Source organism: Argopecten irradians, chromosome 14, assembly GCF_041381155.1.
Source record: "Argopecten irradians isolate NY chromosome 14, Ai_NY, whole genome shotgun sequence".
NCBI classification, from domain to species: domain Eukaryota; kingdom Metazoa; phylum Mollusca; class Bivalvia; order Pectinida; family Pectinidae; genus Argopecten; species Argopecten irradians.
In genome coordinates this window covers 7,758,901-7,779,614 of record NC_091147.1, presented here as the reverse complement: position 1 = coordinate 7,779,614, position 20,714 = coordinate 7,758,901, and the positions used below count along the sequence as shown (strand labels likewise).

General features: G+C 33.9%; 1 protein-coding gene across 1 annotated transcript; it reads left to right on the top strand.

The window, feature by feature from the left end:
* Positions 1–223: 223 nt before the first annotated feature.
* On the top strand, positions 224–20,501 carry LOC138308261 (sucrase-isomaltase, intestinal-like). The gene is made up of 24 exons (XM_069249257.1): positions 224–639; positions 1,214–1,522; positions 1,840–2,056; positions 3,943–4,091; positions 4,227–4,395; positions 5,059–5,158; positions 5,442–5,560; positions 5,832–5,957; positions 6,428–6,559; positions 6,873–7,010; positions 7,495–7,614; positions 7,828–7,927; positions 8,537–8,663; positions 9,163–9,299; positions 9,842–9,876; positions 10,160–10,294; positions 10,513–10,661; positions 11,483–11,567; positions 11,751–11,807; positions 13,081–13,205; positions 13,551–13,639; positions 14,411–14,460; positions 14,811–14,969; positions 15,953–20,501. The coding sequence occupies exons 2-24, from the start codon at positions 1,233–1,235 to the stop codon at positions 16,022–16,024; spliced, it is 2,880 nt and encodes a 959-aa protein (XP_069105358.1). The 5' UTR covers positions 224–639; positions 1,214–1,232; the 3' UTR covers positions 16,025–20,501.
* Positions 20,502–20,714: the final 213 nt, after the last annotated feature.

Below are 20,714 nucleotides of genomic sequence, written 5' to 3'. Positions count from 1 at the left end.
GTTACGCTAGTAGAATGATGACTTCATCCACTGGTCTGCCCAAGTCAGGGTGAGGAGTCGGTACTGTGTTGGTTCCCAGCATATTTTACATGTATTATTAGACATCTAACTGTATAATATTTGCAGTTCTATGTTTTGTATAACCTGTGTGGTTTTTGTTTGTCCAGGAAAGTAAACATATTTAAATCGCAGTCATAAATTATTTCTTGGATGTTTGGTGGCAGGCTATGTAATATTTTGTAACTAGCTACAATGTAAAAGTGCACCATGGTGATACGCAAATAAGCTAATCTCATGGCGGGAGTTACAGCCATAAATCATAATGTATATGCTCATTCCATCAAGAGTTGAATTGATGTTACATCCCTAATACCGGCTTTATCACATATTACATAAGGTAGATCTATGTGGAGCAGATCTGAGGGAAATCTATCTAGGGGATAGTATGACGGTACGTACTGTCCCCGTTTACCAAGGGTAAATATACTGACTGGTTTATACTACCTCTGTGACCAGGGTATCTCTCAGACATTTCTAAGACATTGGAGTCACAGGAATCCCGTGAAAGCGTCATGTGACAAACGCATTATAACGGCAGTTTGGGTCGACCAAGAGTGGTAGCATGACGTTTGTACTAAGGTAAGTGTGTTTTTAATTCTGCAATTGCATCTGAGTATAGAATATGAAAATACAAAATAAAATCATCTTAGAATTAAAGAAGATTTGAAATTTCTAATCCGAATTTTCTATTTGTTATCAGTAGATATAAAATATAATCTAAGTATTGTCTATGATAAACATATGTATAGAAAAGTAAATATTTGGTTTGAAAAAAAAGAAACTACAGATTATTTTAATGCATTCCTTATGTGGGGGAAAATGTTTCGATCATCGAAAACATCATGATTTTGTTTTGATTTCATACTGTCCATATAGGTTATCACTCAAATGATAATAATATTCATTCAGAAAGCTTATAAGACGTTTCACATTTTGTATTGATCTTCCTGAAAACAATGGAAGAAATACAGAAATTATGTCTAAATTCCTATGTTAAATTACCGTATGCTAAAAATTTAGGACTGGACTTTCGAATGAGAAGAACATTACTTTTTATGAAACTGCTTTCATAATTGTATTATATTATTCTAATATATGTTTGTGTGACTTGTGTGATATTGTATCGGCCTATTCTTCTCTTTATTGTCTCTAGTTAACGCTTCAACAACAAAATGCCGGCAGAGAGTAAGCAGAAGTCACATGGTTCCAGTCGATGTCTGTCATGCGCAGTGTTTATTGTTGGTGTCATAGCAATCGCCGGATTGGTTGTCTCAATTGTAACGTATGTGAAACAAACAAACGACATTGATAATGACGTAATAGATGTGACGTCAAATGAACCTACTAAAAATGTAATGAGACCATCATCGACGGCGTTGCCGGTGTCAGATCCGCGGACAGAAGCTGTCGTGGCGTGCTACCCCGAGAGGAAGTACGGCCGCTCGGAATGCGAAAGTAATGGGTAAGTTAATTACTAGTTAACTGGTGGAAGAAAGACTTTGAAAATATGTATTTAACAGATAACCCACGTCATATAATTATTTCTGTGATTATTTCCATCGATGATAAAGTCTTATAAATCCCTACGTATAATATGTCTATTTTAACATTTATATTGTCACTTTATGACTTGTTTGGACAGCAATTTGATGTTGACTTGATCTGTTTATTCGCCAAATTAACATTAAATATTGTGATCATAATGAACTAGCAATAAAATTTTAACATCATAAAGTTAGCTTAAGAAAGGGAGCTGATTTCATTGTTTCATTTTTTCAGTTGTGCGTGGTTAGAATCTGGCCAACCGCGCGTGCCGTCTTGTGTGTTTGGTCGTAATACTGGATACATGTTAGTAAGTAACGATACACAGTCAGCCAGTCAGCGATCTGCTACTCTTCAAAGGGCGGGAAGAATAACTCACATGTATGGGATGGAGGTCCGTCAACAAATCAAAGTGAATGTGTACATGTCAGGGGATAACATGCTGAGAATACATGTAAGTATAATCATATGTATGGATTGATTTCATTGTTTATACATCTGTATCCAATTGTTGTCATAACACATTTAACGCATTAAAAACAATGTCTGTCTGTCTGTCTGTCATGTTCGACTTTCAAAAAAACGGGAGTCGTGTAACAGCGTTAGCCAGGATGACGAAGAAGATATATTTCGACTTACTGAACGCTATTGCTGGCGTTTGATTAAAAATATAACAACTATACTGTAACTTTCAGATAACGCTTACATGTCAAATAATTCTCTCAATCGTTGGGAATCCCTCCACCACTGAGTTTATGTTTCGCCGAAGGTGAATACGGAATTGAATTCACCAACATTCTCGGTAACACCCATAGTTGATTGCTTATTAATACTTGAAAAAAATATTCTGCTCTAATTTTCAAATACACTTTTAAGTAAGATCTAATAACAACAATGCTTAATTGTTCTTTAGAAATTTTTTGACGAGCATGATATTGTCTGTTCCGCCTAGGGATAAGTCTTAAGACCCATATAAGACGAAAACAACTTTTAGTTGAAATTAAAACAAACATGTGTAAAGGTAAAAGTGGAGTTTGTTTATATTATCATAGATATCGACCAGAAAAGATCACATACAGCATATAAATACAATGAAGTGACATTTATTCCCCAATTAAAAACACAAATCCAAGAGTCTCACAAAAGACACAAATGTTCCTATGAACTTGAATTGCGATGCTGATACACAGCATTTGCTTTTACGCAGTAACCGCGTTTTTTCTGTAGATAAGGTATAAACATTGTGTGAAACGCTGAAAACGAAGTTTGACAAATATATTGCGGTGTTCCAAATATAAGTATCTTCAAGCTTATAACCGTTGTGTTTGTATATGTTTGTGTTGCCATGTAACAAGGTTGCTTCCATACTCGTGTATACAATTTACTACAGGAGTCCGATTTCATTATACTGACAGCTACATTTATTCGTTGTTACAGACAATAATCCAAAATAAAAAACAACATTGATTTCTTACCACATCTATCAAAATATGTAAAGGCTCTTACGATACAATTTTATACTCGTGAAAGCAACTTGACAAGAAACAAAATCGGAACAAAGGTTGATAAGTTTTGATAAAACTGGAGAACCTGACCAAAATCACGTGATTGGCCAGGAGATCTCTGACCATTCTTTCTCATATGCCGGGATTTTGTCAAAAGTTCATTAAAATACGAAATTGAACACAATGAAAAATCTGAGGTGGTTTAACTTTAAAAAACAAAAACAATTTAATACATTTATTATGAATAATTGTCGATGTACATTTCACATTAAGTAGTGTAAAGAAGCGCATTGTTTATGTATTTAGATTAAGTTTTAGACATATCATCATCATGGAAAGTTGTCAGTGTAAGTAATATTAGTTTTATTAACGACTTGCGGTTTTTTCATTTTGCCAACTACATTTCGTCGTTGCTGCAGACAACAATATACATTTTAAAAAAAACCTACCGCAATCTAAATCCGGATAACTAGGTGACGACGACCATACGCTAATCTGTTAATTTGAAATTGTTGGAAATTAGCAAGCATCAACCGTAAAAAAGCTATAATCTAACACTTGACTTAACTAATATGCCATCAAACCTAAAATATTAATCATTTTTATAAAACGCATAAGTCAAATCGTCCCTGTTGATGACCAACTGATTGTAACGTAAAATTAAATTGACCAAGTCTAATTGAAAGTATATTAGATAACAATGGACTATGTCGTCTGAAGCAGTGTTAAGTTTCGGGTTGTGTATATATATTCAAACCGCGTTTCCAACCTATTATCAAAATGTGAAGGTACCTTGACGTTTATTGTGTTATATGCATGCTCTGTCTCTCCACAGTTCGCCGCCAACGATTCCTGGGAAATACCAGATGAAGCTGTCCATATAAACATGCCGACCGGAAGTAACAGCAAACAATATGACGTAAAATTTGTGACGTCACCGGTCTTCGGAGTAGTTGTGACCCGAAAGTCGACTGGTGCTGTAGTGTACGTATTTCCCATACTGGTAAGATGCAATATATTCAAATTCACAACGGTAAAGGCAGCAAGGATTTAATTGACTTCTTGCTATCAAAAAATATATTGCAGTCAGTATTTGTGTGGTTTTTTTTTAAATTTCAGATTTGATACTTCCGTTCCGGGTCTGATCTTCACAGATCAGTTTGTACAGATTTCTACCCGCCTTCCTTCCGCCAATGTGTACGGATTCGGTGAACATCAACACAGACGATTTAAACATGATATGAACTGGAGGACGTGGCCGATATTTACTAGAGATGTAGCTCCTGTCGTAAGTCTATAGTAGAGCACCTTAGTAAAGATATATCGTACCAGTTGGACGCTTAAACTACGTATGCAAAACTCATTTTAGCATTTACTGCAGTGGATTGAAAAACATGTTTTGGGACGTAGAAATGTTAATTCTCTACGCGTTCTTAATTACATATTCTTTCTTGTGTCGTTTTTACCACCAATATTTATAATTGAATATTTCATTTTATTTGTTACATCAATTTCTATTAGTTAGTAGTTTTAGGTTGGCAAAACTAAATTATTCGCTTTGAATGCGCCACAACTGGATTTGTTTTATTGTAGAAATAAGTAAAAACACGAAAAGTAAATTTAGTACCTCACTGAGTTAATCAAATTAAACCAACTGTATTATTCTCAATATATTTTGCGTGTATTTAGTCACAGACAAAAAACGGACGGTCATTTTTGTTTGTCCTTCCGTTTCTGTTTACGACTCCATAAACCCAACAATTGGGAATGATGCTTAAAAAGACTTAACATATATTTACATAACAACATTGTGTTGCATTGTCCATGTATCAGCGACTGTGCTCATTCTCATCAACACAGTAACCATTTTCTGTTACATTGATTGATGCCGTATTGGCAATAGATGGATTGTTTAAGTCATCAGTGATATCATGATGGGGTTTTTTTCTAGGACGAAGGAATAAACATGTACGGCGCCTACCCTGTTTACATGAACCTGGAGGACGACAGCAAGGCCTCCATGGTGTTCCTGAGGAATAGTCACGGGATGGGTAGGTAACTGTTATTTACCAATTTAATGTTATTTGACTCAAATCGCAACACAAGTGAAGCTTGTTAGCGTGAAAATTGGAACTCAAAAATAGGTATCACATATGGTTGCGTCCATTGAAAACCAAATCTTTCAGAAAGCAACACATGAATTACAAACCGAAGTCAAAAAGGAGGTAAGATGTTTAGTCACATAAACTGCTAGAAGAATCAATTCATGTGTTAGGTTTTGCTTTTTAAATTTGTAATCTATTGTCTGTATACATCACTGTTCCTGTGCTTTAGATGTGGTACTCCAGCCTGAACCGTTCCCTGCCGTAACCTACAAAACACTCGGCGGGAGTCTGGATTTCTACGTGTTCATGGGCCCGTCACCCCAACAAGCCGTTCAGCAGTATACAGAGGTAAAGGGAGTATTGGACGTCATCGTAAATGGGCAATGGTTATTATGAAGATATAGTCTTGAGCGGTTTTGTTCAATTCAAGCATTTAAATGGTAAGCGTACAGCTCAAGTTCAACCTATTCTTAGTGGCGTGGTTCACTTTTGATTATCTAATGTTCACTGAGTTCAGTGGAATCATTTTAACATTTCAGTCTAAATTGTCGTGGAACCAATATTGATGTCAATGTCAATAAAAGTACCATGTTTCAGTAATGTAACTCCGGTATTTCAGGCTGTGGGGAGACCAATAATGCCCCCTTATTGGTCACTAGGGTTCCACTTGTGTAGGTGGGGCTACAAGAATCTTACCGAGGTGGAGAACGTGGTCAGTAGGAATCTATTAGCAGGCATTCCCCAAGTAAGTAACTACTCATGTGTGATTTTATTTGAAATTGAGACATAAATGTAGCTTGGGCGTATTCTTCGGAAACACCTGGTTTCATATTTCCAATAAATACTGATATAATGATATAGGTGGAGAGCGTAGTCATTAGGGACTTCCTAGCAGGCATTCTACAGGAAAGTGACTATTATATATCAGTGACGGGCAGTGAAATATTCCTAACCATAAAGACAAAATAGATTGCCAAACAAATCTGTACCTTTATCAAGAAATAGGTAAAAAACGTAGCCACATGACATAGAGTTAATAAAAAAAATATGGAAGGTAAAGAACAAAAATATTAACTAAAATTTACCGCAAAAACCTTCAGCGAGGGCCGAAGGCGGAATCAATGTTTAGTTATTGTATATTATTTGTATGTATCTTTTTAACAAACAGAACCCATAGGAAAATGACATCCTTGTTTGCTTTGGTTTTCCCTACAGGACGTACAGTGGGGAGATATCGACTATATGTACAAGAAATTTGTCTTCACAGTAGACAAGGCGACCTTCAAAGAGCTGCCGAGTTTTGTGGATTATCTCCACTCGATAGGGAAGAAATATATCGTCATCGTGGTTAGCACTGAATTAGCTTTATCATCTAAAGAAACAATATAAGATAATTATGTTAATCTTAATCAGATGAAATAAAGACGATGAAGAGTTGACATGAATATGTCATATTTTCAAAAATATAGTGTTTACCACTATGGTAAACTGAAACCTCAGAACGGATTTATGCTGTATTCCTCCTAAAGCCATATTATACAAAAGTTCCAAATAATAATTTTTGATGCTATTGTCATTCTACGTATTAACGAAAGAAAAATGTAAAGGAATAATTCGTTTGTAATTTATTATCATGTCAGATTACCAATGTGTTATATAGGATCCTGGTATAGGGAATGACGAACAGATCGTCGCTGAGGCCGCTAATAATAGCAAAGCCTATAACATGTACGAGGACGGGAAGGCAGCTGGTATATACGTCAAGAAATCGGACGGACAACAGGACTTCGAGGGAGAGGTAGTGTAAAGTGTTTTCTCTACGTGTGCAAAAATGTTCATCTGATTCCTATACACTTATGTCGACTGAGTCTGTATTAGTTGGCTACAAACCAATGTAACCTCGTGACGTCATCAATTTCTGTAAGACTTGCATTTCAGAGGTATTTTCAGAGACTATGCTGGCCTTACTACGCAGAAAACAAGCAACGGGATATGTGTTTAACATATCACGCCATTTTCATGTACGGAGCGGGTTTTCTCCATTTTTTAATAGAACATGTCCTGTCTTCATGACCATATTGTCCATATTGTGGTTTACATTGTTATAATACATGTGCATTTTTATCCCCTGACATACAGAGGCGGACCAACTAGGTAACTATGTTGTTTCAACGAACCTGCTATTTGTTCTATTGTCAACGGCAATTAATTATAAAATATGTATATGTTATTCAAATAACGACAGCTAATGACAACTTAACATCCATATTTGGTAATTTCAGGTCTGGCCTGGTAGAACAGTATTCCCAGACTTCACAAATCCGAATACAGCATCTTGGTATGCCAAATGGATTCGATATTTCCGGAACAACGAAAGCGTATCGGTAGACGGTCTTTGGATTGTGAGTATCATTGTGATTTTATGTAGGGTTTCAACGCTAGCCTTCATCATTAAATAAAATTTAGTTTAATAGATTAAATTGATTTTCCAAAATATTATGGCCTAAAATTTTCTACACTGTTTCTTTTAAAGAGCTTAATTACAATTGCTACAACACTTCAGTGGATTTGTGTTTATACGAACTTTAGTTTTATTATCACGGTGTCTTTTCTAGGATATGAATGAACCAGCAAGCTTCAGTTTTGATGATCCAAATCTACCAGAAAGTATGCAATGCGCACAAAATAAGTGGAACAACCCTCCATTTATGCCAAGTAAGTTTTTAATTAATGATAAGTTATATAATGCACTACGGGTAGTTATTACATAAGAAAAACGGATATGATACAAATGAATATATTTACATTAGCCCCATATATATCTGTATATATGTCTGTATCCCATTGTGTTCATACCACCTGTAACGCAATCAAAACACTGTTCAATATCTATTTGGAATCTTTCGTATTTATTTTGACCTCCTAGTAGCTTGTAAATGCTGATTATTGCCTTCTGAAATAAACATAACGGATTATGAAACCTGCAAGACCAGTTGTGAACAATACAAATTACAGATTTGAGGCACTTGGAGCCTCAAGCTAAGACTGTTAATTTTAAAATGATTTTTATCATATAATGTATATACCAATCTCAACAGGTGTTAACATTTGTATCCTCCTTTGATCCACTCTCCACTGATAGACACTATGATTCTAATGTTGCATTAAAGAAAAATGTACATTGACATCTTAGTATTTCTGTATGTCATCAATTAATAAATACACATATTTTATGTTTTGCTTAGAAAACGGTGTAAGGCAGTGATTCCGGTTATATTCACACGAAAGAGTTATTTTATTTTGATGTTCTTCGTTGTCATACAGATATTTTACAAGGAGATACTGGAGACCTATACAGGAAGACAGTGTGTATGGACGCCAAACAATACTGGGGAGATCACTACCAAGTCCATAGTCTATATGGGCACTCACACGCTATGTCTACGCATGCGTAAGTAAGAGGAAAACGGCCAAACTTGATATTTTATCAATTTGAACACATTATTAATGACAATCAATTTTGAACGGTAAAAAAAGGATCCCAGATGATTGTCATTGAATAATTTATTCAAATTGATAAAAAAACGTTTGCATACATTTAACAATAAAAGTTTTAGATTGCAATTATTTTAGATATAAATACAATATGGATGGTAAATAAAACAAACATCGCCCTTTAGTGCTTATGCTATGTATCCTTCATTTTAATCAAATGTTAAATCTGACAATAAAAATTATATGCTAGGATTTCTAATAATTATATCCATATCTACAAGACTTTTGATTATATAACACACTATTTATTGATAACTCCTATTTCAAGGCATTATGTTTTAATTGTCTTTCTGGCTTAGTTTAATTAATATCTTGGCACCAGGCAGTGTGTTCCTGTCACTAGACCATTAATATTCATTAATATCGTTATTTTTATATGTATATATAATTTACAGTGCCCTGAGAGACGTGTTACCCGGTAAACGCCCCTTTATCGTGACTCGGTCCTCCTACCCGGGGACCTCTCACTACGCGGCGCACTGGCTGGGGGATAATCAGAGCCAATGGAGACAACTCCCCTGGTCTATCGTAGGTATGGAAATGACGTAATTGTACCATTTCTCGACTGCATGTATTTTTTTCGATTTAAGCGTGATTCCGCTGTCTTTTTTTCTACTTCATGAATCCAAATTGCGAATGTTGATTTATGTTTGCTTTGTTTTAATTTTTTGGATAACGGTAATTGAAAGTGAAAAGCAACATACCTTTATAAAGATTAATAATGTGATAAAATAGAATGGAATAAAAGTCGTCAAACACCAGTTACATTTATATAAAGATTAAAATTATTATATGGGTTAATTAAACTACTAATTTTAATTTGGAACAAAATCTATTATTCGAAAATGTTTCGACGTTTATATGAAATGAATTCATGTTGCATTTAACATTTCAAAAGAGTACATGCATGTTGAGGCATGAATTTATTTTGCTGTACGCTTTGGCGATATCTGTAATGAAAGCAATATCAGGATGAACCACTGGTTAACTATCTAACTAGTTCATTTTATTTCTATAAAACACTATCACAATGTTCATTACATTTCCTTAAACTTGTATTTTGTCCTGTTATAGGGATGCTGGAGTTCAGCATGTTTGGATTCTCAATGGTAGGTAATGGTATAACATACCTCTTAAATACAAAACATTGCATTATTTTATAAACGAATTGTTTTTGCATATTAATGTACACTAGATTTTTTATACTTGAATATCTGAACATATCTAAGTGTTAATATTTAGTCTCTCATTAAGCATTTACCATTTTTGTTACGCTTTTCATTGTGCAAAACATACTTTGTATTATATCATTTTCCTTGATTATTCTCACTTCAATTTTGTTATCTAACAACTTTTTATCATTATATATATCTACCACTTGTCAACAAATAGATCGGTGCTGATATTTGTGGATTCTACTTTGAAACAAATTACGAGTTGTGTCTTCGTTGGATGCAAGTAGGAGCGTTCTATCCATTTTCCCGAAACCATAACGCTCGGGCAGATGATAATGGCAGATTCTTCCGTGTGAGTATCTTATAATGTTCATCATCAGAGTCGAAGAAATCATAAGATATTTTCTCATAGTTGTCTAAAACATTTACTGAATTTTGGCACTTTCCATTAGATCAATAGCGATTTGACGATTTTATCAATTATAATTATAAAATAAATAAACAAATAATTTTATACAAAAAGTTCTGAATTAGAAGGTCACGAATTTTCTGGTTTTCCTCCTATCACAGGACCAGGATCCCGCCTCGTTTGATGAAGCTTTTGCCCAGATTGCACGTCACTTTCTGTTGATACGTTACAAGTTACTACCGTATTACTACACACAGTTCCACGAGGCAAATCAGTATGGCAAGATGGTGGCACGACCTCTAATGTTCGAGTACGCATTATGTTACTGTAAAACAAATAGAAATATTTATGCGTGTGTCCAGGAGATTAATTATCGGAAAAATCCTTAATTCCGAAAGAGTTTTAGCTTTCTGTTATGCAACTTTATTGAACTGATCTGGTTTTTTGTTTGTTTGTTTGTTTGATTAATTAACGTCCTATTAACAGCTATGGTCATGTAAGGACGGCCTCCCATGTGCGTGGTGCATGTTTTGGGAGACTGGGTATATTCATGTTGTGTCTTCTTGTATAGTGGAACTGTTGCCCTTTTTATAGTGCTATATCACTGAAGTATGCCGCCGAAGATACCAAGCAACACACCCCACCCGGTCACATTATACTGACAACGGGCGAACCAGTCGTCCCACTCCCTGTTTGCTGAGCGCTAAGCAGGAGCAGAAACTACCACTTTTATAGACTTTGGTGTGTCTCGGCCGCCAGGGGAAAGAACCAATAGCCTTCCTCACATGGGCGAACGCTCAACTCTAGGCCAAAAAGTGAGGCGGTGCCAAGGGAGGCATTAGGAAAGATAAAGTTATTAGGAAGAAGAGAAAAGATAAGATCCTAAATTTAGTCGCCTTTTACGGTCATGCAATAGGGGCAGCAGGTACAATTCTAACGCCCTACCAGCAGGGCCAAAACTGATCTGGTAAGTAAAAAAAAAATGTTCAAAGGATCACATAAAAATGTTATTGAATGTTTCTTTTTGGAAGGGCAAAATGTGTTATTATGGGTTATGTGTGTTATTCAAGTTCAACTGTATAAGCAAACCACCATTTAATTTTAATGTAGTTGCCTTTCCTAATTTTGCAGGTTTCCAGAAGACAGGAATACTTGGACCATTGACCGCCAGTTTTTGATAGGACCTGCCTTTATGGTGACCCCCGTGATGGAGGAGGTATAGGTTAACTTATAGACTATGAATTACTCCATGTACATGAATTATGTTTATTTTGTCACACTAAATGCTAAATTCTTATTTGCTTATTAACAACATTTAATATGCTATGCTTTTTATCATTGTTAAATAATCACGAGATAGATAATGTTGAATGTATATACATTATGCTTATATTTGCAGAGTAAAACCACTGTAGATGGTTATTTTCCTGAGGGACGATGGTTCTCTTATCAGAACGTAAGTAAATTGTCGACAAACCACTCATTACTAGTACCTATGAACGACCTCCCTATATTCTATTTCATCAAGTTATGAATGTCTTCCTTCTACACTTTCCTCAATGTAGTATAAAGTTAAAAGAAAGTACGGTTACATTCATTATGATTGTTGGAACTTTAAAGGGGTAGAACTATATGAAAGCGTTGTACTAGAATAAGCGCAGCACCACTCAGTATTACATCTATGTAACCTATCAGCGAGAATCAGTATTACATCTATATGCCTTATCAGAGAGAATCAGTTTTACATCTATCTGACTTATCAGGTAGAATCAGTTTTACATCTATCCGACTTATCAGGAAGAATCAGTATTACATATATCTGACTTATCAGCGAGAATCAGTATTACATCTATCTGACTTATCAGGGAGAATCAGTTTTACATCTATCTGACTTATCAGGGAGAATCAATATTACATCTATCTGACTCTACGGGAGAATCAGTTTTACATCTATCTGACTTATCGGGGAGAATCAGTATTACATCTATCTGACTTATCAGGGAGAATCAGTTTTACATCTATCTGACGTATCAGCGAAAATTAGTTTTACATTTATCTGACTTATCAGGGATAATCAGTTTTACCTCTATCTGACGTATCAGCGAAAATTAGTTTTACATTTATCTGACTTATCAGCGAGAATCAGTTTAACATCTATCTGACTTATCAGGAAGAATCAGTTTTACATCTATCTGACTTATCAGGGAGAATCAGTTTTACATCTATCTGACTTATCAGGGAGAATCAGTATTACATCTATCTGACTTATCAGGGAGAATCAGTTTTACATCTATCTGACTTATCAGGGAGAATCAGTTTTACATCTATCTGACTTATCAGGGAGAATCAGGTTTACATCTATCTGACGTATCAGGGAGAATCAGTATTACATCTATCTGACTTATCAGGGAGAATCAATATTACATCTATCTGACTTATCAGGGAGAATCAGTTTTACATCTATCTGACTTATCAGCGAGAATCAGTTTTACATCTATCTGACTTATCAGGGAGAATCAGTTTTACATCTATCTGACTTATCAGCGAGAATCAGTAATAAATCTATCTTATCTGACTTATGAATTGCGAAATTCAGTTTAACATCTATCTGACTTATCAGGGAGAATCAGTTTTACGTCTTTCTGACTTATCAGCGAGAATCAGTTTTACATCTATTTGACTTATCAGCGAGAATCAGTATTACATCTACATTGTATCTGGTTTACCAGGGAGAAGAGATAGGTAGTCCTGGAGCGATTAATACACTTGATGCCCCTCTCAATACCATCAATCTCCATATGAGAGGAGGTCACGTGATCCCTATGCAGGAACCGGCCAACTCAACGTTTTACAGGTATGTTTTTTTCTGTTACAACTCAATTTCAAACTTTTAATTAAGACAATAAAAATTATATTATAGTTATTTCAATACAGTATCATCATCAATCGGAAATCTCATCCCGACAAAGCACCAATAAAAAATTATGTTATTGTCTTATTTTTAAAGGGCTATGCTTTCCATTTACAAAACTTATTTGTGACTGTTTGGATGAGAACGTATATAGTGCAAATGTCTATTTGTTATAGAGAATTGCTATTAAATGATATCTAAAAAGAAATAAAAAGATATGAACTCAGAGTCAATATGATGTCAATCATAAAAAATACTTTCATAAATATTTATCCCTGCCATTTTCAGCCGCCGTAATGACTTTGTGTTAGCTGTGTATTTTGACAATGCCCTGAGAGCTGACGGACAACTGTTCTGGGACGACGGGGAATCAGAAGGTAGAAGCGATATACAAATCAGATAGCAGAGATCTGTATGTAAAGGTTTAAAGTATCATATCAGTTAATTAAACTAAATGTAGCGGGTGGTTTATTTTTGCTATATTCGCTGTTATATTTGCTATACAAGCAAAAGAACATTAACGCGATATACCATTGTCAAGGCTTTGTTAAATGTATATTCTATTCGCGGTGTTACTCAAATTGGATTGCAAAGATAGTGATTATGATATTTCCACCATTACAACTTTATTGTTTTGTAAATACTTCATCAGATGAATTAGTGTACGCTATATTAGGTTCCCGCGAACCGGTTCCGTTTCTAAAACTGCGGCATATGGACCCCGCTAATTAAAAACGCATTACAGTAATAGTCACGTTATGTATTGTTTCGTATGTTATACTGACAAATGGGAGGTAAACAGAACTAGAAGCTGGACTGTAAGCCAATGGTTGACTAACACCCCCACCCCCAGTATATATACCAGACAATCACTTCAATTAGGGAAGGAAACAGAACTAGAACTGTAAGCCAGTGAATGAACAATCACCCACCAAATGTACTATAAAATATCGTCTTAACTAAAAACAAAATTGTTAGAATTTTAAATGTTCTAAAATTCTATATGAAGTGCTAACTATCGCAGTTTCACGATTATGGAACTCTGGAATATAACAAAAATATTTAAAGCTATCAACATCAAGGTTGTTTAACCAATGAAATACATTCATAATTCTATTATTGCTAATACAGATATCATTATTTTACAGATACATTCAATAAAGGAGAGTACCTTATGGTACATTTCAACGCTAGTAAGGTATCCAATATTTATATTTCTTATTTTCTGTATTACTGTATACACATCCAGAAATAAAATCGCTATTTAAATATAATTCTCTATAACGAAACCCATGGCCTTGTTGTAGTTTCTTCATCTAAGTTATGTACATCTAACAAACATTAAATTACTACCCTTTGTAATAAAATAAACAATATTGATCTAATTAAGAGGTCTTAAACATTAATTATTATATAACTATTGATGTCTGAGCATTTGAATTTCATCGGGGTATAAAGAATTGCTTGTTTGCATACTTGTGTGCGTAATTAAATACATATAAAATAATGGATATATAAATGAAATATATATATTTGTCTTTTCTATAGGGAGAACGTCTTAATATGAATGTGGTACATAATGGATACCCAGCGGCTCGAACCCTGCGGATTGGTACAATAGAACTGTATGGTTTATTTTCCATCCCCGGAGATTTTTATATCGACGGAACAAAACTTCCGGCGGGTCAAGTCAGGTTTAGGTTGCCCGTAAGTACAGTTTTGTGAGCATTTTTGAAAGTATTTGATGGGTAATACTTATCGGAGAATTAGAAGTTATCTGTGCGTATTTTTAATACTCACTCTAAAAATCACCAGTGAAAACTAGAAAATACAAAAAAGTATCATATCCTCGGAATTCATTCCCAAGTGTACCAGCGAAGAGAATCATTAAGAATTCCAAATCCCTAACGATCATTTATAAAAAACATGAATACGATTTCATATTTATGTATGAATGTGCTATTATCATCACTGTATTTCTGTAAAAAGTAATTCACCTGTGAAGGGTTCTGAACATTTCAATTTTCACAAAATCAAGTTTTAAGGTGATTCGTGCAAATTTTAAAGTTCAATCCTAACACTTCGATAAGTCTGAATTATCAATTTTAATCCTATAAGCCGTTGTTCTGGAAATACGGTAAGAACAGGGACTATAAACATCGGTATAACTTTAATACAGTACACGTGTATATTTTAGCGATAACCTTTATAATAAACAGTGTAACATGTCTAAACCGGTTGTTACCGGGACCAGCATATTCTGTCTTTACATATTACAGAGTTAGCTCCCTTGCGGGTAGGTATTGATTTCTCTGAAACATATGACGGTATGCTCTTAAACACATGACGTCACAATCAGTACCTACCCGCAAGTGCAGATAACTCTGTAATATGCAAATTCAGAATATACCCGGTAAAGCCAGACTTCCAAAGACAATTTTTCTTACTATCAATTTCGATGGATAATGACATAAAAATCATACCGGAATAGACCGGGATCGGATAAGACAATAATCGGTTTGGACAAGCTTTTAGGATTGATCTAACCCCTAAATTGAGAGGGGAGATAACGCGCGACAATAATTATGTGTAAAGTTACTATAGTAGTTAATGATCCTAACACATTAACACGACTCTGAACAGAGCTGACAACCGTGTTTTTATCTTCCTTAATCTATTTCTTTTTTCAGGTAATCGAGATCGTTGATCTTAACATCCCGTTGGCACAGAGTCATGCAATTACCTGGACAGTTAATTATTAAACATTGCTGAAATATCCATGAATTAACACCAGCTATTGTCATTGAAAAAAGAGTGTTGTTTTCTACATAAGAAGGATCAAAGATACAGAGAAATGTTTTCATTATTTTTTTTATTTTTTTGTTGTTGTTAATATCTTTAATTTTGTAACCATTTAGATACATGATGATTTATAGTCTGATTAATGTACGCAATGTAGTAAAATTGGGCGAGGTAAGGGAGACTACTCATCCGACCATGGGGGAATGCGAGAACGTATGCCAAAGACGTAGGCGTTGGATGTGTACATAAGTATATATATGTATTTGTTGCGAAAAGTTTTCAGAAAAAAATGCATAATTCCTGTAATTCAAATGATAATACTTACAATTACCACTGTTTCTGTATCGATAAACTATGTTGGTGGAAATCTATTTATTTCCCAATAACTTTAGTGCAAAACGCGACCAGATTCGGTGGGTATAAATACATGTAAACATTTGCGGACTACCTTTGACATTCTACAAAATCACTTACCAATCTTTACAAATAACACATGTACGAGACAATCAGTTACATACAATAAAATACATTTATTTAATGAATTATTTCTATTTGACATGAATAAAATAACTGAAATATGATAACTATTTTTGTGATGTTATGGAAAAAGGGCGGGATTAAGTTGTCAGTCAACGGCGCACTTTTTAAATTGCTGTTGTGCATGGATCAACATGACGGAAGTATAATTTTGACGGCGAATAACACAGGTAAATGATTGTATCTGAAGTTTTCGTTGATTTTATTGTTGAATGAAAATATTGTAAATATAAGGATTAACCTCTTACTTGGCTTAGATGATAAACCCAATGCAGCACGAGGTAAATTGCGTTAATATCTATCATGAAACAAGGAAAGAAAACAAATAGAAATATGTGTTGTAAATAATGTTTATCAGACATGATGCATTTTTGTCTGTGATTGTGAATGGTTTTCTTAGCATATTTCAATTTCAATAAATTACTGTAGAAGAAAATAACATATCAACATTCTCATCTAATTACGGCACATAACGTTGAAGTATAAAGTTGTAATCCTCGTTAAATATATAAAATTAAATAAAAAAATATAACGTTGAAGATGCGATCTTTAGTGTCACTGTAAGAAACCAAAATTACAGGCTGCTTTGAAAAAAAATAATTCAAATTTCCTTTTTTTTTCACTTGAGATTGCTACCTTAAAGTGTTGATTTTTTAAGTAGATTTAAAAACAGTTTCTGCAAAAACCCACCCAGCTATTGTCATAATTCATTAATAAATCGATAAACACAATGAGAAAATAATCAAAATTCATTAAAAAATATTTTTATTACTAGCAAACAATTGTAAATACTTGAAAAAATCATTGATTTCCTATTTATAATTAAAAAGAAAGAAAGAAAGAAAATCGCCACTGCGATTCGAACTCGAACTGTATTGTGTTTCCGTTCGAGTTATCTCTCTTCCTAAAACGTTAAGCATACGTTTGATGATACATTACATTATATGTAAATGAGCTTTACCATTGTCAAGCAACACATTTTCTTTATAAGACAAATTATATTACATGGTTGGGAGGGTGGGATGTCAAGTAGAAACACAAGTCAGCCAACTCCAACTGTTGTGTCTGATAAAGTCGACGTACAAACTAAAGTACCGGTTGTCTAATCCCCTTTGAGAACTATTGTGGTTATCACCGAACTGTCACTGAAATATCTACAATGAACCGATATAATATTTGTAAGGAGTATTCAACTCATTAACAATGTACCCAAGGGATACGTATTGTTTTGTAGGGATAAAAATAACATATTAAAATGTTCACCTAGTTCTGGCACATATAACGTTTATGATTTGATCTTCTGTGTAACTATTCAAAACCAAAATGAACCATCTGTTAGAAAAATCCTTCAACTTTCCTTTTAATTTAGAAAAGAGTTTGTTATGCTATCTGCTTGATTTTGACTATTATAATTCAAAGATAGTTATTTGACGTAAATTGTGATTTCAATGGAATTTCACTGTTTTGACCACAAACACGACAAATTACAGCAATATTTTACAAAATTGGTTGTCTAATACGTATGAGTATTGACAAAATCAGTTGTTCCTTTAAGGAAATAATAATATCATACAGTCAACCCAATATTTTTGCTCAGAACAGCTGTATATGTTACCCCTACCCCATGAATTCTGAAAAAGAAAATACCTTGTTTTTCACATTTTTTGACCGATTCAACACTTAACAGAAAAAATTCTGATGACTTACTTTTTCTAAATTTTTGCATTTTAAAGGAAACACAGTTGCTGTTTCTAAAATCGTCATAAACATAGAGGGTCAGTGTGCTTGTCCCATGACAAAATTTGTTATTTTTCAGCATCTTCACTCAATGTAAAAAAATGGTAATAATTCCACACTGAAGGCTTGCTTCATTTTTATCTTATTAACTTCAAAAATAATTTTTAGCTAAATTTAGCTAAATATCGCAACAAAATATTCAAATGAAAATAGGTGAAATTTCATTTCCATGCAAAGCGTAAGAAATGTACCTTTTTAAAATGGCAGTCAAATTGGTCATGTTTTAATTTTTGTGAATAAAAAATCTACTCGCAATAGAAGATTAATTTTTGACAAATTTTCTTTATGACATCTTGCTACAAATTGAGACAAAAACTGTTTGATTAATGTTGAAACGAGGCTTCAATGAGACTGAAACCTCACTAGAGCAGATCCTTAAGAGATAATCACAGCGCGTCTTACCTTGTGTTTTGTATATTTTAAGACAGAACTGTGAGCGAAATCTCAAATTCTATCGTTATGATAATACTTAATACTTTTAACTTTATACAGTGTGTACATTTTGACCAGTCCAGTTTAAGTTATTGTTCTGATTACACATTATACATTTCAAAGTTTGTAATAAAGAATCCCATTTCTCCAATGATAATCATAATCTGCATTGTAAGGGAATAACTGTAACCTAGTCCTAATATGTTCATATTTATTCAGATGTAGCCGTTGTGATTGACGCACGCAATAAAAGATACATCTTTCAAACAACTTATTCATGCATGAGACACAATTTAATTTCTTGTATTTCATGTTCGGTAAGAATTTGTCTCGAAATGTTTTCGACATTATGTTTGGTATAACTGTATGATAGTGAATTGAGAAAAGTTTAATGAAATGTAAAATAACGTTGCCTTGAAATCGTCTGCATGCACGTTTGTTGGGAGTGTGCAATATTCCACAGAAAGAGCGACGTTAATATGAGTTATGAGCACTATTGGACGATTTGATAACTTTTTTATTCAATTGTTTTTCCATTCCATGAATTTTACAGTTGTTAAAATCATTGAATGGGTCTATGTTTCACACGATATGTTTGAACGAAGCAGCTCTTCGGTCTTTGCATAGTACCGATTTACTTCTCTTGCGGGTAGCTAGGTATTCATTCTGACCATTTATTTTGAGAGCGAAATTCATGTCGTTATCTACGCTCGCAATCACATGGTGTCACAATCACAACCAACACAACTATCTCTGTAATATAATGAGACGGAATATGATATACTCAGCATTGCACATACATATGTTTTCAAGATATTTTGTAGTGTTTAAACTTAAGATAATATTTATAAAATAAATTCAAAATATGAAGCACAGTTGAATACCAATAACATAACTTATACAAGCTTTATAAATACGACATATTCTAGCTTTAACATAGTGGCATGAAATAAAACAAACACACACAAAAAAAGAAAAAAAACAGGAAAATCAAAACCAACATTGTTATGTATGACACTAAATACATGTAGTTATGAGATAAGGGAGATAACTCCTATAGCTTTTTTTATCAATACATCCTATGAAGGTCATATCATTGATTTAGGTTATAGAACTTTCTAGAATATAATCATGTATAAACAAATATGTTTGTAAACATGTTGATTTTAAGTAGAGATCTAGAATGATCTATTTCCAGAAAGTTATGTGTGTTTACTTGTTTACTGTTTTTAGTTAGATATTTCTAGAAGTAGAAGGTTCTCCAATATTCTTGAATTAGGGTTTAGCTATATATACTCCAGCTGTCCAAGGCTAATCAGAACTGTAATGAGACCTGTAATAAGACATATCAAGAATTGTACAGCGCCATATAAGATTCTATTGGGAGAGCTATTGTGACTTTATCTGTGGATTATTACAACACTTTGTGTGGATTTATTCATATTGCCTGGAACTTTACAAATCATCGGTGGACATTCAATTTCCTTGTGGATTTGTGATTATTGTTAATTTGAAACCTAGAAGGATCAAGGATTATACCAGGACATTCGCATACAGATAAGTAACACTTTAAATCATCGTATTACTCTTGTACCACCACCAATTACTCTAGATATTGTAAACCATCTCTGTATAATATTGTATATATAATTAAATTGTGTTTTGAATTTAGCTGCTGGTTTCTCCTTTCTGTTATTCGTTCATGTAACAGAAATTGGGGGCTCGTGTCCGGGATCGATATTCAATTTGTGAAATCTAACTTTGAAAAATTAATTAAGAAATTTTCAAAATTTGTGTACAAACTTTGAGTTTACATTTGAAACCAACAGCTAGATAAATATGACTACTATGCAGGTAGAACAGTTTGTTAAAGCGCCATCCCTG